Here is a 17,273-nt window from a genome sequence, read left to right on the forward strand (position 1 = left end):
AATTTATTAGATATATTTGCCTTCCCAATCAGTTTGAACTATTTTTCTAGATTGTGAAGACTAATTTCCCACTGCCTGCTTTCCTCCTTTTTCTTTTAAAGTTTTAAGTCTACTACGAAATTCCCCAGTTACTTTCTGGGGAATTGTATTAACTTGGAAGTCAGATATATTCACCTTATCACCTGGAACTACATATCGATGCAGGAAAATACACTTCTATTTTGTACACATTTTTGTATATAACATACAACATTTTGAAAAATGGGCTTTGTCATAGAAGTTAAAATGTTTCACTCTAAGCAAATTAGAATGCCTTTGTTTAATACTGTTACCATGTAAACAACAATTCATATGAGCAACATGAAACAGCTATTTTACTGAATTATTCAGATTCTTATTAAAAAGGAAACTAGCATATGCCAGCTAGATTTCAGTATTCTTTAAGAACGTTTTTGGTACCTACTTCATTCATATTAGTTATTTTTATGCTATACCTTGTGATGGCTGGAAGAATATCTCCGTTTCCTTCCCTTCCACATCTTCCTCATGTGGTTTATATCCCAAAATGAAGTCTTCTTGAAAGACATGAAGCAATTGTGTGTTTGAGCCACACTGAAACAGTAAGCAATAGTTATGCTTCCAGAACAGCATAGCAACATTTTGTACTAATGCAATTATTTCTTTTGTGCAATTTGGCTACCGATGAGGATCACTTTCTTTTATAATGTTGAAAATTATTTTAATGCATCAGAAAAACAAAACATTTTCCTCTTATATTGAGAACAGTGTATTCTAGAACCTATTGTTTGTACAGTCAAATAATTTCACTGAGATCTACCATACTAGACAAATTCTGTAATAATATTTTTGCTGCAGTTATTGACAGATGAATTCGTATCTGATTGGGTTTTATTTCTTTAGGTGTTAAGTAAATGACAATGGCAAAAACTCTTAGACTTTTATCCCTCTTCAGTGGGAAGACATGTCTGCAGTGAATTGCTTGGGAAACCTAAAAAAGGGAATCAATTGGAGATTTTCCTTCTCTCCGATATCTCAACAGCTGTCCTTCCTGACAGCAACAGATTTCTTTGCAGTACCTCCACCTCTCTACAAAGGAGGCTGCTGGCAGAGAAATCCTTTCCTGGAGGCAGGGAAAGTATGTCCCCCAAAGACAGTGATAGCAAAGTTTTCATGTTGCAAAACACCCTCTTTTTCCAGAGACACATGGAAAGAGAGTATTCCCTGTACTCATCTATAAAAATGCTAGAAAAATATTTTGTAAATCTGAACTTAAAATTGAAGATCCTATGTGATTAATACTTAAAAGACATGGAAATTTATTGACAAATAGAGAAATACTTCTTATATATAGTTTTACAAAAACATACAGATGTCTAATTAAGAGATGGTAAAGCACACTGTTTTCACAGGCTGCTGCTTAACAGAAAACAGCACTGGAACATATATGATCAAAATAACTGTGAGTAAGAACAAGTTGTAGTACTATCTCCTTGTTGTCTGAAGTGTACAGCTGTATTCATTAACAGATAAACAAGACAGACAGAAAAATTGAAGTAATACATGGCTATGATTCCTACATTTTGGAATAGTTAGATCTAGTTTTTAGGTCTGCATTTTTAAAATGTTGTTCATCTTTTTGTTTGTTTGAGGGGAAATATTTTTTTCCCTTTAAATTATGATGGTTTGCAAACTAGTCTTTAGTTAAGTTTTAATCAAGATTTATGCTTAGAAAAATATTGTTACACTCTAACAACAGGCTTTGAGCTCCTAGCAGCTAAAAGAAAGTTGTCTGACTAAAATGTTTAAGGTATTTCAACATTCAGAAAAATTCAAGACAGTCATTATCACCATAGAGAAATGTCATCTCTTTTACCTCTTTTCAACAGATCAGGTTAATTAACAGACAAAGCTATTAAACACCTCTATGTGATATTCTTAAACAGTTAACCCTTTATTTACTTTGTTAGTTATTGCATCAAGTTCAATAATGCATCCTGGTCGAGCAGTAGACTGTTGGCTCACAATGTTAAACACTTCCCCAATAAGTTTCTGAAACAGAGCAAAATGAGAAGAGTTAGTACAGTACTCTTGAAATTGCAGCCATTTACAATAAACCAATGCTTTAATTTTCTTTGTTGGCACAAACATAACAGACTTCTTCCTGTTGTCATTTTGGCATGTACAAATAATGTGTTTGCCAAGACATTTGGACTGTTGTGAGTCTACAGTTATTCATGGGGAGAGCACACCAGTTTTTATGGAAGTCAAATGTTGTTTATTTAAAGATTTATCCTTTCATAATGTAACATAGTATCTGTGCCACGAGAAACTCAAATATACTGCTTCACTTTCATTTAAAGCTTCAGTTTTTGTCACAATAAAAAAATCAATCAGTACAGCTTATATATAAACTGAATGCTCTATTGACTTTTGCTGGAATGTTCACAATCATTGCTCCTAGAACATACTCCTTAGACTGATCTGGATACTGACAGGCTCTATCTTGTAGGATAACTTATAACAGAAGAATGGAAAAAAAAAAAAAGGAAAGGTGCTTCTTTAGGTCAGGTTTTACTTTGCTTAAAGTCACAGAAATTAAAGATAAAAAAGGATGAAGAAACTGCTTATTACAGAAAAAACAAAAGCTAATATTACTCTTAGCAATAACCTGCCCCGATTCCCTTTTATCCCACCATCTCTGCCATCCTCATATCTAGATGTAACTTAGGTGGATACACGTAAGTTTTGCTCTTCTGTCTTTACCTTCACACTTGCTCTTCACTCCCCTCTTTTAATAAGACAAAGAAAGAAATCCTATTTTTCCTTTCCCCACCTGCTACAGGTTGGAGAAACCTGTCAGGGAAATTGTCTTTCAGTCTAGCCACTTTTAGTAGTAATGGCTACATTTCTGTCTGCTAATGTTTACAGACAACTGCAAAAGATGTAATTATGCAAGGTATAACACCTAAGATCCTATACACAGTATGTCACAAAAATTATACAGAACTAAGTGAAGACAAACCATTAGAGGGAGAAAAAAAAAAGCTACCTTAATTAGTTTTAATACTTTCAAACCATTGCTACATAAAACTTACAGATGATTCAGGGTCAGATAATTCATCTAGAAGTTTTCGTGCATCTACAACAGCTTGATAGAGTCTCAGGTTTTTGCCATCAGATGCAACAAAGCAAGCACTAGCAGAGTTGCAGTAGGTACCTAATAGAAAACACAAAAATTTCATAGTTAAAGAAAAAAATGTCAGTCAAATGTAGTCTATTACAATCCATTTCACAAAATTTGAATATGTTCCTAACATAATTTTCATAAAGTACTGAAGCAAAAACCCTAAGCAAATGTGTGCATTGAAACACCATTTTTGAACTTTAAAATAACTCCCTTTCTGCTAATTTGTATAACTAAAACTCCTCATAAAAGTTGAATAATCTAAGCAGGATTCATATACATTTGCAAACATTGTTCACATGTGCAAAAACCAGCATGTAGTACACCTAAGGGAATGCTGCTGTTCTTTAAAATCATTATGTTCTCTTCACTGTCACTGCTAAGGAGGTGCTCAGAAGGGCTAACACTAGGATTCTACAGTAAACTGTTCAGATAAGCTAGCTATATTAACTGTAGCTTTTTCCCTTGTTTACTATCTAGGCTCTTTGGATAAAACCAACCTCTTGAGTCTTCCCTTCGACTCTCCAGTTAAAAATGCAGATATAAAAGTGCAGGGAGAAATACATCAGCAGTAGTGAATAATATATGAAAAACTGTAAGAGTGTCTTTTTTGCTTCTCTACAGTATATAGAACAGGCTTGACACAAGGTTTTCTGTTCTGATGTATGTTTTCCTTTTACATTATAAGAGGGAAGCAGCTAGTTATTTGTGTTGAGAAGACTTTGTGGGATTCAGACAGCACAGAATGTTACTAGAGAGCAGAAAAAATGGATTTCTTTTAATTTAAATCAAATACACGTTATGCATTTATTAAGCATATTTAGGATTTTTGAGGTTGCACAACATCTTTGACACCTATTTAATCATTGTAAAGGTCAGCCTGGCCTTAGCATAGTAAAATAATCTGTCACTATTAGTATAAAATGTAATGTTACATCCACAGCACAAATGTTTTTGGTACTGTATACAAAGATGACAACTACTACAACAGCATCTTTATGATAATTCAAAAATAAGTATCTGAGTGGCTGAATAGAGTAACATTTGTAGAGACAATTTTCCTAACTGTAATAAAAAGCCCTAAAATTAAATACAAAAACTGAGGAATTGTCCTAGGGCATTACATTGGATGTTGTACTGCCTGATCCCTGAAACAGTATTCTTTGCAGTCCTGTAACGTCATCTATTTCTTAAAAAACATCCCATGTTCTAACTGGGCTTTTGTAAACCGCTAATGGCCTGAGGAATTTCAGTATTGTTTCAGGATCTTCTAATCAGAGTTCCTACCCAGTATGTTAAAAGAGTTTGATAGTGTAAATTTTGGCTGAAAATCTTTCCCAATAATTCAGATGTTCAGGTGGTCCATATACTAGTTCTGTTCAATCCACTGCCTCCTGCAACTGTATGTGGTCAATGCCCAGATGCCTAAGTCATCAGAAAACCTGCATTATTAATACCATGTCAATGCAGAGAACACTCAGTGAAGCTGCCTAAAACACTGGGGAAAGGGATAATTTTGTTCTTTGAGAGAGTGGTGATTGCTTACTCACACAAAGAAGTTACTGAATGTCAGCTGATCCACAGTAACTACAGACACACTCAGACCAGATGCAATGTTTTGAAGTAGTTTAGCCTCAAATGAAATAAAAATCCTTAATTTGCATAAGATAAGGAAATGGCAAAAAAGTTAATATAAATACACTCCAAATACAATAGCAATTTTTTTTGACAAAATAATTCTATGACTCTCAGTGTTAATTCTATATGGAAACATCCCAAGTATACTCACCAAGGCAATAGCTGGGAATAAGTGTTGGAAGCCAGGCTACATTAGAGAAAGCGGAGGTATGAAGAGAGTTAATTCGAGCCAATTCAGATACTCCTCCAGTGTACGACAGAGGTCCTATAGGGTCTACACGCCACAGAATCAGCTCACTATAGATTGCATTTGGGTCATGGAATGTTCGGGTTGCTGCATTTTTAAGCTGCTGCCTAGAAGAACCTTTTGCATGTTTAATAGGATCTATTATTTTGTTTATTCTGTCAGAGTCCCAGGAACTGTCTGATTCAGGAGTTAGTAGAGCATTATGATGAGAAGATGTTAGCAGTAATGGTAAAACAGAATGGCAAGCTAGGTCATTGAGATGAAAACGATGACCACAGTACCTAAATTGGTGTGATACAGTTAGCACAGTAGTGAAAGCTGATTTATCAGCAAAAGTAACTGCCCACTGATTTAGAGAGCCATCTATATGTTTAGAAATCATCATTACTATGGGAGAAATTATATTCACATTTGCACTGTCCTGGGCAAAGCTTGGTCCTTTATTTGCTAGAGTCTTATCTGGAAAGTCCACTGTGTTCTGATGTACAGCATTACTGTTATCTTTTACAAAGACAGGGCAAGCATACATCATAATATTTTTGCTAAGGGAACTAGCATCTCCTGATGGAAATGCAACAGGAATCCTAGAAGAAAATGAAACCTAAAAAAAAACAGAATAAAAAGAACAAAATTAGAATATAACAACCCAGCTTAAGTCTGAATAAATGTTAGCTGTTTCACAGGAAGTACTTAAAATTAAATTCTTACTGATGTTCCAATAGAAAAGAAAGGACACATTGATTGTTGATTAAGATCATAAATAATAAATATATAATACCTGAACTTGTCGAAAGATGCCTGGAGTGTATTCATCTAAATATTTCACATGCCACACCAAAAAGGTACCATCAATAGGATGGATAGTAAAAAGCATATCTGGATTTCTGTTCCATTCAGTTAGGAGCAACTCAATTTTCCGGTCTAACAAAACTGTTGGAAGAGGCATGCGTGGGCCTGCTAATAGAGATGTTTTGGGGCTTCCCTCTCTTTCTCCATCTTCATGTTCTGAAGAGCCTGTACCAGTCCCTGTCTCTGATTCTCTATCTATAGACAAGTCTGCAACAGAAAAGGAATGTGCCATTTTACCCATTGCAAAGATTACCCTATCAGTTTCTATTCAAAACAACACAGTATTTTTTTAATCTGCTAATAGTACTATCTGATCAGAATGTTCATGCAAATTCAGCGTAGAAACATCTTTCTTTGGTCTGTCTGTACAAAAATATGAGGCTCTGGCCTTTCACTATTGCTCGTAACTATGCATTACGAGTAATAATAAATATAACTGTAGAAATCCAGATACTTAGAGCAATGTCCTGTCTATGATTATTCTGGTCAACTATATAAAACCACATATTTTATATGAATTCTGGTTCCAAATTAATGGTGGGGGTTCTGTATTTAGAAGGTAATCATGAAATATATGGTATGTAATCATTGATGAAGTAGTATGTATTACATGTTCAGTAAGAATTATCACACACTTAACTGCATTGGCAATCTAGATTTTAAGAACCTAAGCATTACAAATGACACAACATACCATGAGTTTACTGTCAGTAATTGGTCTTACTGGTTTCTGTAGACAAATTTTTATTTTTACCATTCTTACTGGCCAGGTGACCCTCCCACAGCAATGTAAAGAATTTCTGGTAGGGTATGTTTTCCATCATTCATTTCAAAATATGTCTCCATTCCTTTGTGAGTGGCTACAGTTGGGATCATTGGGTGATCTAAGGTTTAGGATCTAAATATACCATTTATCAGGAAGAAAATTAACTCTATCCCAGCTTGAAACCAGGACAACTGGACACAGTGCAGTTGCATTAAAATGGAGCTATGTCCAACCCTTCCTAAAGCTTACCATAAATTGGTGTATCATTACTGACAATTAGACTGTAAGGCAAGTAGAGAGCAGGTCTTACTCATAATTTCATAGCTCAGTGGAATATGTCCAAAATGGAAATGAAAGACAAAAGCTACCTTTCTTTTTAACTATGTATATTACTATTGCATTCCAACAGAGTACCTCATTGAATTTTTCATACCTACAATTACAGCAGCCAAAATTTCAGCTGTAAATGTCCATTTATTTTACATTAGTGATAAAATGTTAGCACTTATAATTCTTGTGCTAAATAGATTATTGCATTAATGTTCCTCAAAATAATTCTTATACAACATATCTCGTGCTACATATCTCAATATTACTAACCATGATCTAATTTCATATGTAAACCTTTCTCTTTCTCTTCTATTTCTTCCTCTTCAACCTCAACATCAAAATCTTGTTCTGGTTGTTGTTCAGAAATTCTTCTTAGATGCTGCATAAATACTTCAATAGAGGATGTAAAATTAAATTCTTTATTATTCAACCAGTGAACAACGAAGCCTCCATTTCCTTCATCTATATTAAAAGCTGTCCCAGCCAAGACTGATGGAATATCTGTGGATAATTTTAAACAAATAAAAAAGCTATATATTCAACTGCACATCTTTTATATCTATATATCTATACACATACATGCACATACACACAGATTTCTTAATTAAGACATTTAACTTATTTTACGTAGAACATAATTTGCACTTGTAAGATTAGAAAAGGTAAGATGCAGATCAAGTTTCTACATGCGATTTTAATTAAAACAAGTAAAGATATTTTAACTTCAATGAATTTACATGAAATTTGGTTCTTATGTGAATGGTAAATAATACTCAGCAGTTCTAATTGCTCAGTTTTGTACATTGAAGTATTGTGATTTCATGTACAGACTTTAGGTAAGGCACATGATTGCTCTTTAATCTTTTCGTTGTTTAAAATATTCTGAACTATTCTATAAAAAGCTTCTTGTTTCTTGCCAAAAAACCTGGCAAGTTTTTTTCATTCACTATATATTCTGTAGGTTGCAAATACTCTATTCGTCATATACCATTGCCTCTCAAAATGCAACAATCAAATGCTAAGCAGACTTGAAATTTAGGTTTCTTTTGCCTTCTGATGTGCAAAGATGAATTTAATTAGCTTTTACAAATGCTGAATGTATTCAGAATAAATTCAGCCTCATTTGTCTTACAAAACTCTATGCCATGTAACAGACTTGAGAAATACCAGTCTTCCTATAAATTCCCTGTATTCAATTAGGCAAAGCAAAGAATGTGCATCTTGGCCCCCTTTATTTTTTTCATTTTGTGCAAATATATTATTACAGTTTAATAAATGGTTGTATTTCACCTGTATTAGGGTTGATGCTTGCTGCTATATGGAAGTGACCAAGTGCATTTGCGTGATGTGAAATGTGACGCTGAACTTCATGAGTACCCTGTTGATCTGGCAATACATCTGTGTGGGTAACAAGAACTGAAGATCTCCTTTGTCCTTTTCTCATATTTTTCAAATGGTGAATTGTCTAGTACAGTTATAAAAAAATAAATTAAGCAATACTAAAAAAGTGCAAGATAACAATTCACACTTCTGTAAAGCCTAGTTTTTAATTTCCTTCTACCTAAGCGGTCAAGACTAATTTGAAAAGGATTTTTTAAAACAGATTTTAACAGAGATTAGCAACACTAATTAGTACATCAATTCTGGCCAAAGACAAAGCTCTTCTAACAGTCTTTTGAAAGTTCCTTTTAATATCTGCTCCAACAACAATACAAAAATACACACTATTTTGTGTGACATTCATAAACAAGATTACAACAATCCAAAAGCAATAACCTTTGCAGTATCATTTTACAATGAATTCTTTTTGTGTAACTGAAAATTGCTGAGAGCATGTGGAGAGCACAACTGATTCATATGTGGTTCCACTCTCCTTATTTGTTGGTGGCCATGATATGTGAGAAGTAAAAACTTGGGTCTGATTGTAATAGTCTATGAAGGAGTGGTGGGGTGGTTATTGTTTTGCTTTGTTTTCTTGTTTTTATGTTGATAGGTTTTTTCTTACTGTAAACTCAATAGACTTGATATGACTGCCACTGAAATTTAGAGCCCCATTCACCTTTTGGAAATGCAATTATCAAATCAGATAACAGAAAATTAAAAGTTTATTTACTGCTTCCACTGTTTTTATAATTGCATGCCTTCAGACTCAATCAGAATGAAAGCATCACTTACTATTTCATGTTAAACATTGGCTCTTCCCAACACTATTAGTTAGCTATAGAAAAAGTAGATTGAGTTTTAAGAACATAGAGCTTTGGTGCAGAGAAGCAAAGTCTCCGACTTCTGCAGTAGTTAGTAATAGACTTCAAAAACTGATACAAAATAATTCAGACTATTCTATTATGCTTATAAGAACTAGATAATACACATTCTTAGTTCTAACTCCTTTAAATATTTAAGTTTTAAGAATCTTGAAATAAAAAACTTCACAAAATAAGTATTTACTGGTACCTCTAGCGCGTGCTGTATTTTGTCCTTTTGCTTTCCAGATTGAGAGGTGGTGCTGCTAATGCTGGAAGTGCTAGTTTCACAGATCTGCTCACCAAGAAGGGTGTCTTCTGGTAACAACGTCTCTGCCCACAGCCGACAGATGCCATCAAGACATGATGTCAGTAACACATTACAGACCAAACCCCTAATGACAGACATATCAAGGTTACTACCCAATGTAATTAAACTAGCTACATGGACATTGCAGAAATTAGGGAAGTATACAAGTATTTAGTAGTTATTGTTCCATCCAAATGTCTGCCTCTCCCCTAAGTAAAGGGTTTATGTCAGCGATTTTTGGCATGCTGATAAACCCATGGATTATTGGCAGATGTGCACGTGAACATGGAATGGTTATTATTTGATAAATACAACAATTATTATAAAACTGCAGTTATGAAACTGCCTAAACTATCTGACTTGCTGGACTATGTGAAGAATGCATAAGTTTCACTAAATAATGAAAAGTGAAATTAAACAGCTAATTAAACACCAGTATATACAACAAGGCTCAGAAAATAAATGCTAATCATATAAACAAATATTTTATTTACAATGTCATAGCACCATTCAGTGAAGACAAAGCCTTACATCCATGCTTCCTGGCACAACCTGAGAAGGCACTGAAGTTTAGACTGTGTTTTAGAATAAATCTCGCCTGTTAACGTGATTGTCACTATTGTACTAGGTAATCCAGAAGCTTATGGGAAGATGTTCATATGTTTTATTTCTTGAAAGTATAAGCAGAGAAATCTAATCATGTTCTTCATGGCCAAATTTTAAGCAGTGTTAAAAACACTTGGGCAAAGGCTTGTTTGTTTTTTTAAAAAAGAAAACTTTTGAACCTGGGCATGTACTTGCTGATGTTACGCCATGAAAATCCTGTCACTGCTCGAGGATGCGCCAAATAAACAAATGAGAAGGGGACAACCCCTGAGCATTTTTTCTTTTCTTCATCCTCTTGGGGCAGAAGAGATGACTTCCAACCAGTCATAGGATACCAAACTTTTAGCAGGCAGTCATCCTAGGTAAAGCAATAAAAAACCCCATGGGATTAGCTAGGTATTAATTAAAAATGTCACAAAAAAGAAAATACCAAATAATAAGGAAACTGCTGTTCTGGTATCTTTCACGAAAACTTGGCCCAGAACTATCTGCAGTTTTTCAGACAAACCATTTCTGAGACCACTTATTTCATTGACAATCATCCTAGAATGAGTTACAGGACTGAAGAAGTATTCTGCTGGCAACACTCCACTCCCATAAGGAATTTTTCTTCCAGGCCAGTTGGCCCCTACTTTCATCCTGGCTCTCTGTGCATTTTCTGCATAGCACATACGCATGCTTAAATTCCATGTCCCTTTCCCTGCAAAGCTAGAAGCCAGAAGTAGGCTGCTACTCACAGTACAACATTTAAACTCATTAACAGTCAGTTTCTCCACTCAGACCATTGGTGCTGTAAGTCCCTGTTGGTTCCCATGCACAGGAAGCCCGACTTTCATGGAAAGCCCCGTACCTACTGCCTACACAGGCATGCCACAGGAGCAGATGCATACAACAACCTTCCTCTCCAGCAGCACAACCTATGGTACCTTTCTGGTTTGAATGGTTGGGCACCACTGACATAACTAATTGAAACAAAACTGAAATGCTGACACAGCAATACTGCAAATGCTGAGAAGTGAGACGGAGTATGACTATACTGATGTGAGAGCTAAGGACAACACTTATAGTATGACACCAGGACATTGTACATAGCTGGATGACATATCCCTGGATGTCAGGACTTGCTGCTGGAACAGAGATACAGAATAAAGTAAATAAATGAATAAACGAAAACCTGAGAGTGTAGATAAAAGATAGTATTTCCTGACAAGCATCAAAAAGTACAGTAACTGACCACAGATTCTGCAAGAATAAAGTCTGACAGGCACCCCATTAAGAATTATGATCAAAGCTGTGTATCTTATGAACCAACTAATACAGAGCTGTCCTACAGAGAGAAAAATGACTTCTGGAACCATCTACCTCATCTACTTAGTCAAATCCTTAGCTACATAAAAGTATATTAATGGGAAATAGAAATATGGAATGAAGCAAATATTTTGATAATTTCTAACCACAATGTAGTATTTATTAAGGTGTTTTAAGTAGGTTTTTAGTCATAAACCAATGCAGCTCATGATTCAGTTGTCCTCTTTAGTAAGTGTAAGAAAACAAAGGTTCCTAAAATTCATCTCATTGTTCAACCAACATTAAGTGCAAGCAATAAATGCTTACCTATCCAGACTTGAAAACCAAAGGGAGTCACTCAAATGTGAGGCTGATATTAAAGAGAATTATTAATTGAAAATGTAGCTTGAATAGCAATTTGACAAAAAATATGCCAAACTGAAATAGAACTGATAATTAACCCAGAATTCACAAAATAGAAAGTATTTTCTCAGTTATCCAGAGGTATGCACATTATGCCAGTTTAAATGTATATGTGTTCTATCATAATGATCTAATATTTATCCTCATTATTTCCAACAGAAGTAGAAAAATATGTTTATGCATATCTGAACTTTCATCTAACTATACTTTATGTAAAATATACATATATAAGCCTGTATCACTGTCACTGTATTTCCAGGTCGATTCTCAAGTACTCAGTACACAGCTAAATTCCAATTTCTTGGTGCTGAAATTCATAGAACGGTTTGTGTTCGAAGGGAATTCATGGAATTACATGAAAATGCAGCATTAGTCATGAGATGATAATTTAACTGAGCTCAAACTATGGAGTATATGGTCCAGGACTCTTCTATATTACTTACTTTTTGTCCAACAAATGCAAAACATTGCAAACACTTCTTTAATTATCCTTTTTTTTGTCCTTACCTTCCCAGCTGTTGCAAAGTATTCACCATCAGGAGACCATGCCATCAAATGTACTGATACTGCAGTTCTAAAGAACATGAAAGTAAAGTTTTAAGTTGTAAGTAAAGTTTATTTATTCTATAGTATTAGTCCATATGTATTCAGTTGATTAAGTATTACTGTTCATTATTTAAATTAAATATATAGTATTTTATAGTTGTTGCTTTAAGCATACTTTACAAATAACAGAAGCATGAAAAGTATTTGCTACAATGAAACAAAATATTTAGTATTTTCACAGTTTTACAGAAAAACAGCCCATAAAATAAATTGTTTTAAGTATGGCAAGCCTAGGCTAGATCCAATGAGATCACAGAAGTGAAGTTTGTCCCACCTGCTCCTCTATTCCCAGTGAAGCCAAGACAAATAGTAGGAAGAAGCCAAAGCACAGATCTTTTAGATAATTTGTCTGTGACGAGCTTATGGGTCATCTGTCTGAAAGAGGAAATTAGCCTATACAGTGCTTTGTGGGCACAATATCTAAAATGGCTTCAAAAAAGTCAAGAGAAAACAGGTTCATAGGCAGCTGCTTCCCAAGTCCACATATATATAGAGAAATGGCTGATCATGAAACACTTCTGTAACATGGACCTCAAATAGAACTGGGTAGAGTTTCAGGACCCTCTTCCTAAGATTCAGGAAGCAGCTCTCATCTTTATTAGTGTAGCATATCTGCCTGCTACTGCTCCTCTGTTCATTCTCATCCAGTATCTCAGCACTACTTTCAAAGATGGGAAAACAGGGACAATTTTGTTACATTGCCAGTGCTGCAGTTCGGGTAAGCCTTTGACTAGCTTATCTGGCGACAGGTCACTTGAAAAAGTGAGGAGCTTTTATTTGGAGTAACTTACATTGTTTGAATTTTATGGTATTTTAAGCTGATTTTATTAAAATTGTAAAATATGGTTTTGGCGAGAAGATAGGGTTGATATATGAGGTGGCATTGCAATCTGTCTTAAAATGAAAATTATCTTACTTGCACTGCCAGACACATTTCCAGTCATTTAGAACTGGGAGAACTTTATCATCTTTGATCTGGTTGTCAGGATCATCATCTTCATCTTCTTCTAGAACGTCACTAAATGGAGGGGCCCACAATTGCAAAAAGTCAGTTGCTGTCAGCAGCCTGTTACCTGAAAGTGAGTAATATCAAAGCTGTGAAACCAAGATGATTCATGTATATTGAAAGATTAAGCTTGTTATCATATTTTGTTGAGAACTAATCAAAATAGGTTGAAAACTCAACTTTATAAAGTCCATTTTAAATATGATAGGGTACTCAATCATATTATACAGCTGGTTTTATTAAAATATTTTGAATTTATAATACATTTTAAGAAAGAACATCACGGTTTTTTGTGACTTCGAATGATAGATCATATTTAATAATGAATGTTGCAGACACTAAATAGCCATTCACATCTCAAATACACATCATTAGACATCTTATAAATCTCTGTGTCTGGGTACATTGCTGACTTTAATTGTGATAAAATTCTGTTTAAATTATTATTAGTGGTCATTTAAGTCAGTCAGCAACTTAACACTGTGATTCCCAAACTAAGATCTTGCATAAGAGACTCAAACACTTGGCACAGCATCTTCACAAATGCTAACTGTAGCCTCACATTTTACGCAACGCTGCCTGAAAGCAGATCCAAAATTTTCATATTTGTGCTCTCGCTTTATTGCAATAAAAATAATTTGTGTTCACGTTCTCCTAACTACAAATATTGAACAAATACTTCACAAACTTCACCTTACCTTGAGGATCCCATGCCAGGTTGTAAGTCATAGAACTGAGGAAGAATTGCCCAGTTTTAAGCCACTGACACTTCAGTTGCTGTAGTTTAAAAACAATAAAGGATTAATTCTCACATCAACAGCAAAATATCAGTATCAGTATTTCTTTCTCTCTCTCTCTATGAAATTGCTATTAAGCCTGTTGCAAAAACATTCAGGACACAGTGGTAGATTGCTGAATCTAGATTTAATAATTTCTTTAATTGTTTTATAAAAATTAAATGCATCACAGGGTGCCCTGCAAACCAGGTCTGGACCTGTCACACATACAAATATATCTCTAGATTATTTTAAGTTACTTAGGTCATACATTTATAACAACATAAGGGATGGCAGTATAGATGCAACAAAGATTGTGAAACCTGCTTGAGAACATACTTGATGCTTGAGTCCTTGGCCATGGCTGTGCTGCTAAAACAAGCCTGGGTACACATATACAAATCTAAGTCATATTTCTTACCACAGATCTGATGACCTCTTCAAGCTAAAGAAACACCAACTTGTCACCATGTCATTCTAGTATGAATTTCAAGAACATGATGTTGTTGTGAACTTAGGAAGAGTACAGTCCCCAGTTCGATTCATGCAGTGGAAGATTCTACCCATACAATTTTATTATGGATAGTGGAAAACGTTTATCCATTAGTCTTTTGTGTGCCAATGTAATAAAATAATAACTGGCAGACAGACTTTTGCCCCTTCTAAAAGCCTAAACTGAATTACAAGCATGAAATACTTACACAATTTCTTTTGTGAGAATTTACACCAAGCGGTTCAAAAATGCAAACAGCATTTCCATATGATGCTGCAATCTGGAAAAAAATGTGAAGTTAGGAGCTAAGTGTAACTGTTCCTTAGTATTCCAAAATAGCCAAAGAATTTCCAGTACCTCTGCTATGTGTTGTTGTTCAAGAAAAGTGAAATTAATACAAATGTAATTAATGGTGTTACATGTATACTTTCCTAAGGAAGTTGAGAAATACATATTTCTGAAGAAGCCCATCTTTAAGATTTTAACTCAAAGTAGGGAAGACATCTTGTGCAGTGGGATAAACACTGTCAATCGGATCTAAAATATTCTTCTAGGGTAATTACCGTTAATGTATAAGGGAAAGCTGATGCCTTCACTACTTCTGCTCATGTTCTGTCTACTTCACAGCTAACTAATGAATTAATTATTAGCATCTGGGTCTCAGTGTGTTCCCAGATTCCATTTTATACCACTAAATAATAATTACGAGAAATAAGAGGAAATGTAATTCTATTTTTCACAATTAAATACATTTTGAGGAGAGGCAAATGGTAAATGGAAAAACTGAAGTACTTCTACCACTGAACCCCTCAATTTATTTCACTCACTTATTTCACAGAAACCACAAACCTCCATACACAAAATGGTCTTTATTACGAATTTATCTGGTCATGTTCCTAATACTAATATGAGTACTTTTGTCCATCTTTAAAATTCCTTTTTCTTCCTTAGAAGATTGTTAAAAGAAAAACTGTTTAAGTTTCTCCCATGCAGGATCTAGTTTCCTCAATACATGTAAAAGTTTCATGACATTTATTATGAAATCTTATTTCCTCTTTGCGAGAAGAAGGGTGGAGGGAAGGTTGCAACAACACACTCACAAAGAAAAGAACAGACCATGAGTTCAGAGTCCTGAATACAGAACCACCCAGGGCTTCACAGTGATCTTGCAGGGGCCACCTGTGCAGCTGGAATCTCTTTTCCAGTCCTACTGGGACTGCACTGCTGCAGCACTGGGGCCTTGCCAGCTAAACCTGCCTGAATCCTAACTAGGGCTTTCTCAATACTGCAAGAAATTTTTACGTAGCTAATATTAGTGGGCAGTGACAACTGACAAAATCTGGTCACTGCACTACCATAACTCATAGAAAGTAGGTTTTTTTTTTTTTCTCAGCAATCTAAACTGTTTCTTTAGCATTGCTTAGGGATTAAAAATAAAACCACATAGCCAGTCAAGGGGCCATGCAATTATGACTGCTCATACTGTAGCACTTCTAAACACATTAAACATGCCTAAGCTTTTCTGAAAAATATTTCTAATTTATTACTTTGCAGGGGACAAACACACATGTGCACAAATGTATATGTATATATATACACATATAAATGAATGATTTATCCATGTTGTCTTTGGCTAGATGCAAGTATACAATAATGGAGATGGTATCAATAATTTTAGTACCATTCCAGTTCTGATACTATACTGTAACTAATACATATTTCCACATTTTGTGAGACCTGATATTGCAGGTCCTGGAAAGGAATAAAAACCATTGTCACAAGATACCGCCTGCTTCCCCTTTCCCACTGTGTTTAAAAAATAAATTACTATTAAATTAAAACAATTATCTGAGTAACACCTCTTGTGTTACAGATCAGTAAAAACTGATCTTTGTAATGAAATTAACTCATTAATACCGTTAATGTATTATGTTGCTGTTTATTTCACTTAGAATATACCAGGTTTGGTTTTTTTTTTTAATTCTGTACAAATTTATTAAAATCCTTACCCTGCCTTGTCGTTGGGAGCACTCCACACAACTGACCTGGATGTTTCCATGTTTAGCACCGGGAATAATTTGCACACATTCAAAGTCATTTGCCAGAATAACAATGTCACAACCAGAGCCATATGCCTGAAATATTTTTTAAAAAGAAATACAATTAAAAATTTATTTAAAAAAATAACTGAATACTTATTGGAGGACTTGTGATTCTGAGAGATATGTGATAATGTCCATTAAAACAAGATGTCACTATGGAGCAGGTTTATTCCTCACCAATCTGGTAGTATCAGCAGAATAAGCAACAAGTAAAAACAAAGTAGCAAAGGAGACCTTAAATATTTCTGGGTTTAAACACAGCAAACAAGCAGCAAAAAGACCTCAACCAAAAAACAAACCCCAAATTTATTGAAGAACTTAAGCTCTGTGTATACTTTCACTTTTGTTTGTTATGTGGAATTTTTTAGGTTTTAGTTGTGGCTAAA

At 34.7% G+C, this 17,273-nt stretch overlaps 1 protein-coding gene across 1 annotated transcript in view; it reads right to left on the bottom strand.

The window, feature by feature from the left end:
- DMXL2 (Dmx-like 2) overlaps positions 1-16,914 on the bottom strand; it is a 46,647-nt gene extending 29,733 nt beyond the window's left edge. The window contains exons 1-14 of the mRNA XM_010291766.1: positions 16,795-16,914; positions 14,994-15,065; positions 14,215-14,293; positions 13,427-13,583; positions 12,412-12,478; positions 10,374-10,552; positions 9,490-9,673; positions 8,326-8,500; positions 7,306-7,536; positions 5,869-6,146; positions 4,995-5,691; positions 3,117-3,238; positions 1,981-2,070; positions 495-612 (exon numbers count right to left, since the gene is read on the bottom strand). Of these exons, the coding sequence (XP_010290068.1) occupies positions 495-612; positions 1,981-2,070; positions 3,117-3,238; positions 4,995-5,691; positions 5,869-6,146; positions 7,306-7,536; positions 8,326-8,500; positions 9,490-9,673; positions 10,374-10,552; positions 12,412-12,478; positions 13,427-13,583; positions 14,215-14,245 (2,329 nt within the window). The 5' untranslated portion in view covers positions 14,246-14,293; positions 14,994-15,065; positions 16,795-16,914. The remainder of the gene's footprint in view (positions 1-494; positions 613-1,980; positions 2,071-3,116; positions 3,239-4,994; positions 5,692-5,868; positions 6,147-7,305; positions 7,537-8,325; positions 8,501-9,489; positions 9,674-10,373; positions 10,553-12,411; positions 12,479-13,426; positions 13,584-14,214; positions 14,294-14,993; positions 15,066-16,794) is intronic.
- Positions 16,915-17,273: the final 359 nt, after the last annotated feature.

Source organism: Phaethon lepturus, unplaced genomic scaffold (genome assembly GCF_000687285.1).
Source record: "Phaethon lepturus isolate BGI_N335 unplaced genomic scaffold, ASM68728v1 scaffold15537, whole genome shotgun sequence".
In the NCBI taxonomy this organism is placed as follows: domain Eukaryota; kingdom Metazoa; phylum Chordata; class Aves; order Phaethontiformes; family Phaethontidae; genus Phaethon; species Phaethon lepturus.